Source organism: Sinocyclocheilus grahami, unplaced genomic scaffold (genome assembly GCF_001515645.1).
Source record: "Sinocyclocheilus grahami isolate Dianchi unplaced genomic scaffold, SAMN03320097.WGS_v1.1 scaffold81.1, whole genome shotgun sequence".
In the NCBI taxonomy this organism is placed as follows: Eukaryota; Metazoa; Chordata; class Actinopteri; order Cypriniformes; family Cyprinidae; genus Sinocyclocheilus; species Sinocyclocheilus grahami.
The window spans coordinates 980,950-998,477 of NW_015505260.1; the positions used below are offsets into that span (position 1 = coordinate 980,950).

Here is a 17,528-nt window from a genome sequence, read left to right on the forward strand (position 1 = left end):
AAACTATAGCCTATAAGCTTTAAGAGTGTTGTAATGAGAAACTACAATGTTTAGGGAAAACAACTGTTAATATTTCTGTAAAAGTAAAGCTAAAGCTAACAGTTCACATTTGCTGAAACAAAGCAATAGGAATTGATTAATCAATATGACTAATACTTATTCATTTGACCCAAAAAATATTAATTTCTGGCCTCAAACCTGCCTTGAATTAAAGGGATAGTTCACCCAAAAATGAAAATTACCCCATGATTTACTCACACTCAAGCCATCCTAGGTGTATTTGACTTTCTTTGTTCAGACGAATACAATCAGAGTTATAATAAATAACGTCCTGGCTCTTCCAAGCTTTATAATGACAGTGAATAGTGGTAGAGATTTTGAAGTCCAATAAAGTGCATCCGTCCATCATAAAAACTGCTCCACATGGGAGTTAATAAAGGCCTTCTGAAACAAATCGATGCATTACTGTAAGAAAAATATCCACGAGCTTGTGCACGAGTATGTGAGTGGAGTGGAGTGGGAGCAGAGCGGCGTGATTTTTGACTGGAGCAAAGAGTGGATTTTTTTAAAAGAGGGAGCATCGTGCTTTTCACTCGATCTGAGAGCGCTCCACTACCGCTCCATCACGAGCACAATTAATGCCCAAAGCCCATAATATAACTGCAATTTTTCAAGAATTCATGCATGAAACATCATTAGCAAGCTTGACAGATATGTGGATCACTCAAATCAGAAAGAAAATGAAGGTTATGATGGCGATGGATGAGTGCGGGAGGTTATATCTCAAGCATGATTGTTTGTAGCATGTGGATACTCAATATTGGGGGAATTCATGTTTTAAACAGTTTATGGTACAGGTAGTTAATCTTCACTCTTAACTAATGTGCTGCTACATTGTTGCACAACATACAAGCTTGCGCATAACTTACAGACTGCGCGCACATAGAAACATTCAGGAGTGCAGAAAATTATTGTCAATGCTGTCCTGTGATTTATCAGCTTAAAAACGGAAAGGTTACAGCATATTCTTTCCGTTTCTGAAGTAACTACAACCCTCAGCTTCACCATAATAGAGAGACGCTGCACAGACAAGTGAGTTAAACAGCCATTTAATATAGACTTGGGACTAATTGTAGTCTTCCAGTAAACAACGTTAAAACTATTCTTCTAGTATTGTATATTTATTTTTCGTTTAATATAAGTTCTGAATAGAACTTTGTGATATTTAAAAACATACTGAAATACTTTAACCACAAAATTCGTCATGGAGCGAAGGTGGAACGGTGTTTCTGATCAGTGAAGCGAGGAGCGGGAAATGATGAACCCGGAGCGGAGTGATTATTGAATGCTTGGAGTGTGGAGGGGAAATTGTTGCCGCTCACATACACTATTCACGAGAGAGAGGCGTTGTAGTGGATGACGTAGCACGTAGTCGTAGCGTAAGCTCCGGTGAGATGTGCCGAACCCGGAAGTGCAGAGGAGAAAGCAAAACAAAACACAGATCACAAATTAGACGAACAAAACGAGGATTTGTAAGTAAAATGTTGGCGGATTTTGATATAAGCCAAAAGGAGACTGGTTTTCCTTTCCTGTAAACAAAACTTGTTTCTTGCAAGAGTAGCATATACTCACCGGAGCTTATGCTACGCCTACATCATCTGCTGGAACGCCACTCTCTTGTGAACACGTGTACGGCAGTTAGTGGAAGCTAGAGATTACGGTAAAGTTTTAAATATGGATATTTTTAAAAAATAAACGCATCGCTTCACTTCAGAAGGCCTTTATTGACCCCCAGAGCCATGTGGAGCACTTTTATCATGGATAGATGCACTTTTTTGGCCCCCCCCCCCCCCTTTTTGGGGGAAAAACCCCTTTAACATGAGACGGCAGAAAGAGCACCCTTTTTGCTTTTTAATTATTTCACAAAAGCACGATTTGTTTTTATTGTGAATGCAAACAAAGAAATCTTTACAGATTTGAAAGATGTATTACTCTTATATGTATGAGCAAAAATGACCAGTAGCCTATTTTAAGAGCAAGTGAGCGCAGCGGCGCCTCCATCTGTCCTGCAGTGAGCGCTACTGTTCAGCTGCACGCTCCGCACAGACACAAGAGCACACATTGAGTGGCCATGTAAAGTTGCTAATACTTACATATTTCAGATGATAAGCCGTATTTGAGGTTGATGAATGATAGGTGAGCGTTTGGATGTCCTGCCCGATGTACTGTATTACCACATAGACCAGCCGTTAACGATCTGTTCATCACAGACTGCGTGACTTCGCCTGTGGAATTTTTTTTTCTGCGACTAATCAAATTTTGGTCGACCAAGCCTCTTCTGGTCGACTAACGATTAGTTGACTATTAGGGGGTAGCCCTTCATGCAACCTTGCAATTTATGTATTGACTTCACTATAGAGCAGTGGTTTTCAATCCCAGTCTTCGCATCCAGTCTCGGGTATCTTGAGGCAGATACACCGGGTAACTCAAGTCAGGCACTCTGATTTGGGGTCTGGCAAATCTCAGGTGTCTGGTTACTTAAATCAGGTGCATTGAGTCCAGGCAGATGTAGTGTCCATCCAAAGGCAGCAGTAGTTTGTCCTATGTGTGGTCTATTATAAAAGTTTGAAGAGATGTGGGTTTTGCTCCACTGAATATCCCTTGCTGGTTCACTGGCCCATATTCTGATTTGAAGACATTGGACAGCAACATCAAATACTGTCCGCAGCCATATCACCCAGTAGCCCAAGACTGGTTGCCCACTGTCAGTACCTGAATGGGAGACCTCCTGGAAAAACTAGGTTGCTGCTGGAAGAAGTGTTAGTGAGAGCAGAAGGGAGTGCTCACCCTGTGGTCTGTGGGGGTCGTAATGCCCCAGTATAGTGATGGGGACACTATACTGTAAAAAGCACCGTCTTTCGGATGAGACATTAAACCGAGGTCCTGACTCTCTGTGGTCATTAAAAATTCCATGGCACTTCTCGTAAAGAGTAGGGGTGTATCTCCGGTGTCCTGGCCAAATTCCCTCCACTGGCCATTATCAATCATGGCCTCATAATAATCCCCATCCACTGAATTGGCTCTATCTCTATCTCCTCTCCACCTGTAGCTGGTGTGTTGTGAGTGCACTGTGGCTGCCGTCGCATCATCCACGTGGATGCTGTACACTGGTGGTGGTTGAGGAAAGACCCCCCTCATGATGATTGTAAAGCGCTGTGGGTGTAAAGCAATACACAATAAAGCGCTATATAAATGCCTCATTCATTCATTCATTCACTAAACTGGGCCTGAGCTGAATCTAGCAGGCTCTAGAAGCCTCAAGATAAGTATACCAAAAGTAGGAAGGAATGTGAAAAGATGAATATTAATCTAGATTCCATTCAATTAATTTAAAGCAGAATTGTATAAAAATGGTTTTAGAGGTGTCTTCATGAATATATTGTGTCTTGATTAAAAATATTAGTATTCAGTCTAAACTTAAACTGAGTGAGTGTGTCTGAGTCCCAAACAGTGCAAGGAAAACAGTGCTATATCCAACAGTGCTACATGTTGGATAGCGCAATAGAATGGCACAAGTAATGAGGACTAAGACCATTCAAAGATTTGTGTGTGATGAGCATAATCAATGAAGTGATTATAAAACTGGACTGATATAGTCATATTTATTGGTTCTAGTAAGCACTCTAGCTGCTAACTGTTTTGATCCTACAGGGCATCCACACGGTTGCACATTAAATCCAAAGACAGATTATATTCAGAGGATCCAATAACGGGGTAACTTGGTCCAATAACTAATACCTTTGTTATGTCAAAATTGAGAAGAATGAAAAGACTAGCCATCCATTTTTTTTTTATATCACAAATACACTTGGTAAATTGAAAGGTTTCATTAGGTCTGGAGGAGATATAAAGTTGTGTATTGTCTGTTTAACAGTGGAAACTATTGCCATGGTTCCCTAAAATGTCCTCCCCCTAAGGAAGCATAGAAAAGTAAAGGACCTAATACTGAGTTCTGTGGCACTCCATACATTACTTGTGTTCTAACTGACACCTTGTCATTAACACAAAGAAACAGATAGAACTTGGATAGGGAGGACCTGAACTATGCTAATGCCTGCCCACAAATTCCAGCTTAATTCTTGAGCCGATCCAAGAGAATGTCGTAGTCTATAGCAGTCAGAGTATGTGAGCAGAGTGGAGTGGGAGCAGAGCGAGGAGTGGAGAGGTGTGATTTTTGACTGGAGCGGGGAGTGGATTTTTTGAAAGTCAGAGCGTGGTGGTTTTCACTCGCTCAGAGAGCGCTCCACTACCGCTCCATCACGAGCACAATTAATGCCCAAAGCCCATAATATAACTGCAATTTTTCAAGAATTCATGCATGAAACATCATTAGCAAGCTTGACAGATATGTGGATCACTCAAATCAGAAAGAAAATGAAGGTTATGATGGCGATGGATGAGTGCGGGAGGTTATATCTCAAGCATGATTGTTTGTAGCATGTGGATACTCAATATTGGGGGAATTCATGTTTTAAACAGTTTATGGTACAGGTAGTTAATCTTCACTCTTAACTAATGTGCTGCTACATTGTTGCACAACACACAAGCTTGCGCATAACTTACAGACTGCGCGCACATAGAAACATTCAGGAGTGCAGAAAATTATTGTCAATGCTGTCCTGTGATTTATCAGCTTAAAAACGGAAAGGTTACAGCATATTCTTTCCGTTTCTGAAGTAACTACAACCCTCAGCTTCACCATAATAGAGAGACGCTGCACAGACAAGTGAGTTAAACAGCCATTTAATATAGACTTGGGACTAATTGTAGTCTTCCAGTAAACAACGTTAAAACTATTCTTCTAGTATTGTATATTTATTTTTCGTTTAATATAAGTTCTGAATAGAACTTTGTGATATTTAAAAACATACTGAAATACTTTAACCACAAAATTCGTCATGGAGCGAAGGTGGAACGGTGTTTCTGATCAGTGAAGCGAGGAGCGGGAAATGATGAACCCGGAGCGGAGTGATTATTGAATGCTTGGAGTGTGGAGGGGAAATTGTTGCCGCTCACATACACTATTCACGAGAGAGAGGCGTTGTAGTGGATGACGTAGCACGTAGTCGTAGCGTAAGCTCCGGTGAGATGTGCCGAACCCGGAAGTGCAGAGGAGAAAGCAAAACAAAACACAGATCACAAATTAGACGAACAAAACGAGGATTTGTAAGTAAAATGTTGGCGGATTTTGATATAAGCCAAAAGGAGACTGGTTTTCCTTTCCTGTAAACAAAACTTGTTTCTTGCAAGAGTAGCATATACTCACCGGAGCTTATGCTACGCCTACATCATCTGCTGGAACGCCACTCTCTTGTGAACACGTGTACGGCAGTTAGTGGAAGCTAGAGATTACGGTAAAGTTTTAAATATGGATATTTTTAAAAAATAAACGCATCGCTTCGCTTCAGAAGGCCTTTATTGACCCCCCAGGCCATGTGGAGCACTTTTATCATGGATAGGTGCCCTTTTTTGGCCCCCCCCCCCCCATTTTTGGGTGAACTATCCCTTTAATATGAGTTTTTCCTGAGTACACAACAACAATTGTTTGCTTGGGAAAGTTGATTATGCGATACCACTTACCTCTGACAGGAAGGTCTGTGCTGATTTCTGTGCGCCGACATGCAGCAAGTACTCATACACATATAAAGCTAACCTGCAAGAAAAAAGAGAGGAGAAAGGGTGGTTAGGTCTTTAAATTGTGTATTTTGGGTTGTATTTTGGGTTGGTCCCAAACTTCAAGTGAGAAAAATGCAGTTCCACTGGCTCTCCCATTCTAGATGGACAAGCAAACACATTACAGCAATTAATTTTGGTGCATGTTGAAACCTCACGGGTGCTCAGTCACAAAGCATTCTTGGAAATGCAGGCTGGTATAAATTGGTTGAAATCTGAGATTTGAGGCAAGGAGCATGTTTATGGCCAAGTTTATGAAGTCAATATCAGTAAAAGCAAAATGTAAGAATTCTTTATATCAATTGATACCACAGCAAAAAATAAAAAAAATAAAAAAAAATAAAATAAAAAAAAAGAAGTTCACTACCATTCAAAAGTTTTGGGATACTTTTGTAATGTTACAAAAGATGTAATTTTCAAATAAATACTGTTCTGTTGAATGTTCTATTTATCAATAAAAAAAATTTGTTTCCACAAAAAAGCATAAACTGTTTTCAACATTGATAATAATAAGAAATATTTCTTGATCCTATTTCTAATATGCTGATTTGGTGCTCATATGACACTGGAGAAAAATCTGTTAAAATATAAACATTTATTTTGAATGCTAGTATGTATACGTTTAACGGCATATTAATATTAGAATAAATATTAACAAACATAATACCATATAGACGGCAAATATATTCTTTAATGAAATAGAAACTGCTTTTCATTTTGTTATCTTGTTTAGCTGAGTAATTAAAGTAAATATCAGTAAAGAACAAACTCTGGACTCTGGACTCTGAAAAACATGGATTCTGCATAGCGCATTTTGAAATTTAGCTGCTAAATTAAAAGTAGAATTCATTAAACAAATAAAAATTAGGGCTTTCAATTAAGCAAGATTAAATTAAGTAATCTGGTGCAGTTGAAAATTAATGTGATTTAATTAATTAAATAAATATAAATGTAAAAAATAACACAGACACAAAAAAACAAAATCACATAATTACTCCAACACATAAATAAATTAATATGGAGTTTTCCAACCGTCAGAGCAATTCAATCAATGTTTCTAACAGCCACTTTGTAATGTATATTAAACTAATATAAATGTAATAAAGTGTAAATGTCTTCATATGGGGCATTTTTCAGCAAATATTGATGTGATTAAATTAATCACAAACTATTATATTATATATACAGGTGCATCTCAATAAATTAGAATGTCATGGAAAGGTTCATGTATTTCAGTAATTCAACTCAAATTGTGAAACTCGTTATTAAATAAATTCAATGCACACAGACTGAAGTAGTTTAAGTCTTTGGTGCTTTTAGCAGTGTGGGCAGGTGCCAAATCCTGCTGGCAAATGAAATCAGCATTTTCAAAAAGCTGGCCAGCAGAAGGAAGTATGAAGTGCTCCAAAATTTCTTGGTAAACGGGATTGAAAATTGTAAAAATTGACAGCCCAAACAAAAATGCATTATCTGTCCACATACAACACTCCCCATTACTATTTAAAGAGCATCTCCTGAAGAACAGCTTCAAGGATCAAATACCAAGGACTCGTTTTCCCCTCAAACGTCGGAATTATTTCTTGGTGTTTCATCAGACGTACTCATTTTAGGAGCTCCCCTCAAATATATATATATAGCTGTCAACAAAGTCGTACTTTTGTGCAATGCAGGAAAAGATGTCAGAGTTTCGCTTCCAATTTAATTACGGTCATTTTTAACACAAGTATGGTGCGTAGGGTTGGGTATCGTTTGAATTGTATCAATTCTGATTCCAATTCCGCTTATCGGTTCCGATTCTTATCGATTCCTAGTTTCGATTCCAATAACATAAAAAATCCAATATAAAAAAAAATGAAGTCAAACATTTAGATGTCAAACATTTATTCTGTCTTTTTACAAAGCATTCTGTTGCAGCTGAATAACACAAGCAAAAATCAGCAGCCTACATACAGAACACTGCAAGAGGAATTTTGCCTATGCTTTAAAAAAAATACCACAGCAAAAACAACTAGATTAATATAATTTTCTAATATTAAAGTGTTAAAGACAAGTAAACAATCAGTAATGAGATAGGAACAAACAAATCAATTAACTTTTCATAAATAAACTATAGATTAATCAAAGTTATTAAATATATTCAGTCAAGATTAGTGAATGATTTTCTTTTGTTCTTTGATTAACATTAATAACAGGCAGCGCGTTTATTAGGCTGCTGTCTCTTTAACACCGAACGCACGCAGATCTAAAAATACTGTACATGTGTGTTTTCTTTCTCATCTGTTTACGCTCACGTAAGACAAAAATGGCTGTGTTTATGATATACTGACGTAGTTTTCTACATATTAGTCGACAAATATGAAAGAAGTCAGTTTCGGCCCAGAACAACCTTTTCTACAGTGGAAATACACGGTACGGTTCGAGAACGGACACAAACCGGGAACCCGTACCGCGACCTCTGTTCTCTGTGCTCGCGCTTCGTGTGCGCTGCACGCAAACAGGGCGCAAGTTCTTTCCGTTCCTGAACTTAAATAGTTTTTAATCACATTAAAATACGAACGCAGGAATCGTTAAGCAGAATCTAAATGCACGCGTCTTATCGAATACCCAGTTCTTGGAAATTTGGAACGGTTCTAAAATGGAACCGGTTTTCGATACCAAACCCTAATGGTGCGGAACTCATATCACACTTAATTTTCTCAAAAACACATAACATCTGCGCAGGTTCTTCCCACAATGTGACGGAAGCACACAGTGACATGATGAGTTCACGGACACCCATCAAATGCCTGACAGACTGATCCACCCTCTCACATCATTCCCAAAATGATGGACTTCCTCAACTTGGAAGAAAACACCTAGATGAACGAATCTAAATCTTTATTGATTCAGAGTTTTTAGCAACAGGGCTTAAATTAGCATTTAGCATTCTGGACATCATATCTATCTACAAAAAACTCAATCTGTTGCGCAAAATGCATCTTACATGAACATCTCATTGGTATCCACAGTTAAAGGCCCATTCACACCAAGAACGAAAACTATTATGATACTATATTAGCATTCACGCTAGGGCTGCACGATAAATTGCATGCGATATTTAACATTAACTACACAGAGCCGTTGTTCACTGACACGCTGCGCAAAAAATGCGCAAAATATGATCGTGGTTTTGCGCAGCTTGTCAGTGAACAACGGCTCTGTGTAGTAAATGCTTCTCCATGTGAAAGCACGCACGTGATGGAGATTTACGGCTGATTACAGAACTGGCTTTACTGACAAAATGCGCGTTAAATATCGCATGCGATTTATCGTGAGGCCCTAATCCACATTAATGGACGATAACGCTCTGTTTGTTATAAGCACATGCTGCAGTTTTGATGACGGCTGCTTTAAACACTTTAGCTTTTTAAAGTCCCCCTGTAGTGAAAATCAAGTTTTTTATGTTGTTTATTTGTCTATGTGGTGTTTTTAATATGCTTTTAGACAAACCATGTGCCAATCTATTAATCAACACCATTGCTGTGTATTTTCTCCTTAAAACTGTAGTTTCCCAAAGGCTGACCCAGAAATATGGTTTGAAACAGCCCTTGGTTTGCTACATCACAAACCAATAACCAATCACGTCAAGGGATCAATTCCTATCACTAGCATGTGATCTCTCCCGCAGCTGCGTCTGCACTTCACATGAGTATGCTCGCAGCCGCGAAATAACAATCACAAACGGCTGCATTCGAGTCTTCAAGGCATTTTAGGACACAACATCGTCAAGTAAGTAACTAACGAATGTTACAGTATTCGCTGTAGTTGTCCGCTAGTAAAAACATAGTTTTATCAGTCATTATCCGTGTATGCCATTGTTTTGCGGTTACTACAGTTCAGTGGATCAGGAGCGCTGGCTGTGTGACTGAGTGGAGGCAGGACTAATTTGCATATTCATAGATCCGCGTATCGTAATTGAGGCAAGGGTGTAGAGTTACATTCAAGCTATTTTAAGGCATGAGAAAATTATTTTCACAAGAAAAAACATTTAAATATGTAATTTTGATGATCAAAGATAAGTTTTAAGGGATAAAATATTTGACTACAGCGGGACTTTAAGAACGATAATTTGGCATTCCACATCAACAGACGATAACATTGTTTAATACAAATGCGTTCTGCAGTTTTGTTGGCTGCCACTTAAAATGCTCAAGCTTTTTAAGAACGATAACTATATTAGCGTCCACATCAACGGACGATAACATTCTGTTTGTTATAAGAATGAGCTGCAGTTTTGTCGCCTGATCCTGATGCTTTTTAAGAGCGATAACTATATTAGCGTCTAGTGGTCGACCAAGAGGTGTTTTTTGACAGCCGATGCAGATATCTTGGAAAGCAATATAATTTTATTTATTTTAATTTATATTTAAGAAATTTGAAATCATTTGAAAATGGATTAAAGATAATTGTGTAAAATAAACATACTTATACTTTAGAAGACAAAGCATTTATCACAAATAAATAAATATTTTATAAAAATCTAACTAAAAAGGAAGTAAACACGGTAACCAACAGGGCACTCAGTATTCTGGGAAGTGTGTGTGAATCTTTTTTTTTTTTTCAAATAAAGCCAAGGTAACACTTATTTTACATAAAGCACGCAATGAAAATGACATGAATATGATAGTGGGCAACTGCATAAAGCACAGCATAATTTGAAAGTCACGAGTTTAAAGTTTGTCGATCGCGCATCTCCAGTGAAGCTGAACTCTCCTCCGGTCAGCATTCAATTTGCACGGATCGACCGTCACCCAGAAAACACGTGATCATGCAGGATACAAATGCACACTTCACAAGATCTCAACTAGATTCGACCAAGTCTGCAAGGTTTGTGAAATTAAATGTTCATTAGTCATTCAAAGATTTGTTTAAATGATATAAATGCGTGTTTGCTGAATGCTGACGGCAAATGAGAAAGTATTATAATGTTTGCCTTTCTATTACTAATAACATTAAAGCAATCATTATAATACTTTTTTGTATACATTTTAATTCGTTTAACAGTTCTATCTGATTATTAGAGATACTTATATCCATATTAGACAGAACTGCACGACGACAGCGAACAAGAGGGAGAATGTGAGTGGTGTGCACTCAGGCGTCAAAATAAAAGTCTGCCACGCTGTCAAAATAAAAGTCCCGTCTCGAACACATCGGCCAAACAGAAAAACTTATGCCGATATTTGAAAAATGCCAAATATCGGCCGATATATCGGCCTTGGCGATCACTCGGTCGACCACTATTAGCGTCCACACCAACTAGGGCTGCACGATATATCGTTTCAGCATTGATATCGCGATGTGCGCATCCACGATGGTCACATCGCAGGATGTGCAATGTTTAGTATACTGATCGTTATATTTATACTGATTGTTTTCTTTGCTCACACAGACACAATGTCTACACCGGACACGACAGGTGTACAGAGATACCCATTTTAAATAAATTTAGTAGCAGAGCTACTGCAAGGGATTTTCAGTGCTGGAGATCCATTTATCCTTTGTTGAAACTTCTGCGTCATCGCGGAGAGCGCAGGTCACGGTCGCTTAGCAACGGCAGACGCCACGAAAGCGCAAGCTCCCGAGCGCTTTGGAAAGGAGGAGAAAGCTGCGCGGCTGTCTACACTGGACGCGACAGAGTGACCTTTGCAAATCATTTGAACTTTGTGTCAGTACGTCATAAAGAGAATGCGGCATCAGTTTACTGTCGGGGATTTGTCGTGTCGCACCGCACCGCTCGCGCACGGTGAGAGCCACGCAGATGCACGTGAACACTGATTTCTGTTCACTTCTACGTCTATTTGTGTCTGAAATACTGTGCTCTGCAAGTATCCTTGTAAACGCAGTTGCTTATGGCTTAGGTGAAGGGAAACAATTGAGAAAGAAAATGGATGTGTAACAGTATATTGGTTCACAGCAGTTTAATGTTCCTGTTGCTTTCTCTGTCATGAATGTTAATCAAACAACAAAACATGAAAAAATCCCTTTTGTAGCTTTAACACAGATTTGTTAAGATTTAATTTATAGTGAAAACTATGCAGTCTTATTTTACATTTGATTATTCAATTTCTGTACTTGAATACTGTTAGACTTACCTGAAAAATATAAAGCACTGCTTATTTCATTTGTATCTTTGTTCTGTTATTTATCTATGCTTGTAATTTGTTTATTTCCTATACTAATTTACTCACCTACAAAATCATCCCCATCAATTAAATTTTTTTTTTTCCAAATAGAGCTATTGAAGTCATCTGATTTTTTTTTTAATATCGCAATATACTGTATATCACAGGAAAAAAAAAATATCGCAATGTGAGTTTTTAGATAACTCTATTAGTGACCTACATCAACAGACGGTAACATTCTGTTTATTATAAGTGTGCGCTGCAGTTTTGTCGGCTGCCACTTTAAATGCTCAAGCATTTATGAACGGTAACTATAACAATAACTATATTAGCGTCCACACCAAAAGATGATTAGATTCTGTTTATTATAAGCATGCACTGCAGATTTGTCACTTGCTGCATTAAATTCTCGAGCTTTTTAAAAATGATAAGAGCGATAACTATAACCGTAACTATATTAGAGTCCACATCAACAGTCAATATTGTTTATTATAAGTGCACACTGCAGTTTTGACATCTACTGTTTTAAACACTCAAGTTAAGAATGCTAATTATAACGATAGCTATATTAGCATCCACACCAACAGATAATAACGTTCTGTTTATTATAAGCTCACTGCAGTTTTGTTGTCTGCCATATTAAATGCTCAAGCTTTTTAATGTTTTTATCGTTCATCAGCTAGAAAAACAATTTATCTAAAAGTGATTCCAATGATATTGTTCCGCAATGCCATTATCATATAGTTGTAGTGTGAACTTCTCTGTTCTCATAGAACTAGAATGTTTTTTAAAGCATTATTGCGATAGTTCTCATCTTGGTGTGAATGGGCCTTAAGACTATTCAACTATTGTTTAGGCACTCCATTGGCTAGTCAATGTCAAAGATGTAGTTTGCATGCAAAGCTCACATCTGTTGGTTTGTTGAAAACCTGACCTCTAGACGGAGTCATGTACTCGACAGCGCAAGTCAGCTCGTATAAACCCAACTGGCGTTGAGAGGGATCAAACGGAGGTTCCCACGAGTGGCCGGATGAAATTTTCATCGTAAGCTCTGGATGATCTGAGGAGCTTCTGCAGGTTGATGATGGGTTCCTGCTCTCGGCCTGATGCATTATTGAGAAGGATTTCATCTACAGTGGGCTTCAGGGAACACTTTTTGTCATACTGACAGAGGAACATATCGGTATTTCGACTAATACTGAGACCGCAGGAACAGGATCAACAGGCTGAGATGCTCGGTGTGCGCTCGACTAATCATCATGCAATACAAAAGCTAGGGGTGCAATAGGAAGGCAGACGTATTGACTTAATATTTAGATTAATGACTCCATAAAACCGGTCGAGGGATATCGTTTTCACACGCCTGCTTTCTGAGAGCCGCGCAGCAGGAATAATTTAGACCTTGACAGCGGCATACAGACGGCAGCGTGGATGTCGATAGGCCGATGATGGACAGGCATATCTGATGAGGTTCTGCTTTTGCTCTGCCATTCAGGCATGGCGGCTCACTGTGTGTCCAGTCTCATCATGATGAGCTCTCCTGACTTAACCTGAGAACACATCTTGACATCTCGCCCGAGGCTCCCAGTCAAGACTCCGTTTATACATAAAAGAGGCAGAGCCAAGTTTAGCTAGCTTAAGTGCAGACAGTTAACAAATGAACTTTGCCGTCTCCATTTCAATAATTTAGTTGCAGGGTCTCGTGTGAAGACAAACAGCATGCGAGGAGAGCTGAAAAGGTGGCTGAAGTTTAGAAGAGAAGTTTTAAGGCATATTATGCATTAGAGGGGCTTTAGTTTTGCTTCAGGACCCAAATTTGACATAAAAGCCTATCAAAATCTGGAGTAGTTTTTTGAGGATGATCGCACACTGTAAAAAAAAAAAGTTTTCTCGAAAGTATAATTAAAACAAAGATTATTGGAGTATGTTTTACAAGAAAACACAATTTCAGTCATTATACATCAACATTTCATATTTAAGTCCATGTGTTACTTGCCATTTCTTTGTTATTAATTAGGAAATTTACTAGTAATTTTTGAGTTAAAATTGCTTCTACACTATTTTTTTCAGTGAATGTCAAGCAAACCATCCATGCTAGCATTTGCAAAACTGCAAAATTATAGGGATGCACTGATTTCAAAATTCTGGCCGTTATCAATAAACTAAAAATTATTTATTGGGTCAATAAATGGCTGATATTACATTTTTATACAATTTTGTATTTAAATAACAATAGACACTATAAAACAATGATTTTAAGTGAACCTGGGCAAACCAATCACAAGTGGCCTGACATTCCACTAACATCATGAAAAGTGCTGTCATAATATTGTTGGTGTGGCATTGTTCCACATCCTTTTACTTTTTTTAACCCAATTTAGTTGATCTTTCATTCAAAATAACCAAAGATTGACAGAAAAATTCAGCAAAGCAATAGTGCTAAATAAAAAATGTTGATAAACTTTCATGAGGCAATCCATCTCAATTATTCTGATGAAAGCGGAGTGAGCGCTCTTTTAGAAAAGATTTCCAAACACGCGCGCACAAAACAGACATTTCCGCGTTACAACTGAGAGCGATCATTAAATATGCCCCTAAATAATTACAGAGAACATCTCTCTTCAAAGTAAACTTAAAAAGCCATACATCCAGCTATCCAAGATGGAAAATTAATTGATTCTCATCCATGTCTGAGAGCAACGTTTATCCAAAACAGAGCAAATCAGACGCTCTTCATAAGAACAACGTCCTGTTTCTGTGTGCATGCTTGATTCCCTTTATATGTGGCTGAAAACACCTCTATGAAGGAGGCTGAGCCATCTGGATGAAATCAAAACCATGCATTTCAGACCTACTCGCTGCCTCTTAGACACACCAATAAACTCAGGGAAGCCAGAGAAGTGCTCAAGATGTTGGGGGAAAACAGGAGATAGAGACCTAGATCAGAATCCGTTTTCATTAATTTCCACCTAAAAAAAAAAACACTGTGCAATTTCTTGTGGCATTCCAACTGATTCACGGAATTAGATCGAATCTGTGGATGCTAAACTCTGATGAACCTGAGCTTTGAAATCTGTTCAGAACTAATCAAAGTCAACAATGCTGCAATAAACTTGACATTACTGATTCATAGAGTCCTCCCAAGTTCACTCCAAGCAAACTTGCCAAGGACGCACGCCAATGAATGAGGTCTAAACTTGGTTATTGCATCCTAAACCTAAATCAGCTGCTTAAGGTTAATGACACCTTTGCTCGACTAGTGCCGACAAATGTATTAACCTCCAACAACAGAACAAAGCCTGTGTGGTCACAACATGTCATCTCTGAATACAACACGTGAAACGGTAACCTGCGGTGTTAATGCGGTGCCCGTGGCACCAACACTTGAGGAGCCGTCTACAACCTTGCACAACCTGTGTTCGAGGATGTTCACTAGCACAAGAGTCGAAATGACCATTTCAGACCATTAATGGAAAGTTTCTTGGAAAAACACCTTGTTTGTACACAAACTGTTGCAGACCCCTGGTACGAGGCAAACTTCTGGGAAGCTTTTTACACAAAAACTACTGCATAACACTGAAATGAATAGGTTCAAAGTGGCAATCAATATCTGAATGACAAAATAACTCAATTACACTTTCTTCCAGAACTTCCATACAAAAACGGTCTTGGCAGCAATTTCTCTTGGATGCTGATATCCTATACATCATATTCACAACCTTCTCATGCAGTTTAACTATGACCACCTATATTTCCTTGCATTCTTCCTTCCTAAGTGTGTTACATCTCCACAATCATCTCAGACTCACATACTAAGTGTCCTATCATCGTCTCCAAGTCTGACACAGTAACCTTCGACCACATATGACAGATTTATGAATATTACAGGTCACTTTATTACATTTAAGGGGATGTGAGGTTGTTTCTATGGCAACAGCTTGTACACAACAGTGGAAAGATCACATGGTGATGTACTACCATAAAAATATTACAGTATGCAGTCTGGAAAAGTCAGCAAAACTTGAAGCAACAAGAGTTTTTATAAAAACCGGTACTCTGCGCTTCACCAAAAGACAAAATATTGGGGGAATGTGTGTCGGAATTACTCAAATTACTTATTTATCAGTTAGCTTTAAAGCCAAAACGTACAAATACACACGCGACGAGATACAAATAGCATTAAATAATAAATAAACCAGCACAAACGGCGACTAAACGCCTCCCCAATTTAAAAAAAAACGCCCGAAAACCGGGAGAAAAAGACTCGGATGCGTTTATCCAGCAATGTAACTCTCACACAACAGATGCACGGCATGTAATGTTGATGCAAAAGACACACAAGCTTTAAAATGAGTGATGCGAGCACGCAACATCACTCAGATTGGATGCACTGGACAGTTCATGTGTTCAGGTGCGCAACCAAACTTGAATAAAATCGAAAATGCACGGGCAACTCAAAGCATTAAAGTGCTACAACCGGCTATAAAGTTAGGAAGACTCCGGGACGATCACTCCAGAGCGCAAGTTCGCACTAAATACACCTTCAAACAGTCGTACGCACAGTTTTAGAAAGTTGCGAGTCCGTAATAAGCAAAGCGAGACTCTTTAAAGGGCGCGCGATTCACTTACTTTTCTCTCGCTTGATTATCAGAAGGGACGACAGCTCCTTTACCTTTGGCGTACATGCTGGATTCTGTTTCGCCCGAAAACCGGGAGAAAAAGACTCGGATGCGTTTATCCAGCAATGTAACTCTCACACAACAGATGCACGGCATGTAATGTTGATGCAAAAGACACACAAGCTTTAAAATGAGTGATGCGAGCACGCAACATCACTCAGATTGGATGCACTGGACAGGTCGTGTGTTCAGGTGCGCAACCAAACTTGAATAAAATCGAAAATGCACGGGCAACTCAAAGCATTAAAGTGCTACAACCGGCTATAAAGTTAGGAAGACTCCGGGACGATCACTCCAGAGCGCAAGTTCGCACTAAATACACCTTCAAACAGTCGTACGCACAGTTTTAGAAAGTTGCGAGTCCGTAATAAGCAAAGCGAGACTCTTTAAAGGGCGCGCGATTCACTTACTTTTCTCTCGCTTGATTATCAGAAGGGACGACAGCTCCTTTACCTTTGGCGTACATGCTGGATTCTGTTTTAAGACTTTTACCCCACTCAACACCTGTCAAAGAAAGCAGCCAGGAAAACGGTCTATCTCCATAGCTACCCCCTTTAGTGTTTTCCCTCCCCCCTCCTCTTCTCTCCCCTTTTTTTTTCACATCTCCAACATTGGCCACAAATCAGGCACAGTTTCTATTGGGGGGACTTGAAACAGGTCGCTGGTGATTTTTTTTCCCTTTCTCGCGCTGTTCCAGGAATGCGCTGTGCCTCCCGCCTCGTCGGGAACGGTGGGGGCCTCTTAAAGGGGAACGCACACTCTTCCAGTGTTTACTAGGCTCAGGGACTGATATGGAAAAGACGCTAACATTGCCTCGGGCCTTCGTGTATGACTTTGAGGTTTTGAAAGTAAGAATTTACGCTTGTGTTCCGAGATTGGAAATCTGAGGCGTTTTATTGCCACCGTTCTTTGTATGTCCAGTCACCTAATTGAAGGTTTGTTTGACAATTTG

The 17,528-nt window shown here is 39.0% G+C and overlaps 1 protein-coding gene across 1 annotated transcript in view; it reads right to left on the reverse strand.

The window, feature by feature from the left end:
- LOC107586437 (single-stranded DNA-binding protein 3-like) overlaps positions 1 to 17,270 on the reverse strand; it is a 67,702-nt gene extending 50,432 nt beyond the window's left edge. Inside the window, exons 1-2 of the mRNA XM_016273805.1 lie at positions 16,987 to 17,270; positions 5,641 to 5,713 (exon numbers count right to left, since the gene is read on the reverse strand). Of these exons, the coding sequence (XP_016129291.1) occupies positions 5,641 to 5,713; positions 16,987 to 17,042 (129 nt within the window). The 5' untranslated portion in view covers positions 17,043 to 17,270. The remainder of the gene's footprint in view (positions 1 to 5,640; positions 5,714 to 16,986) is intronic.
- Between the last annotated feature and the right edge of the window lie 258 nt (positions 17,271 to 17,528).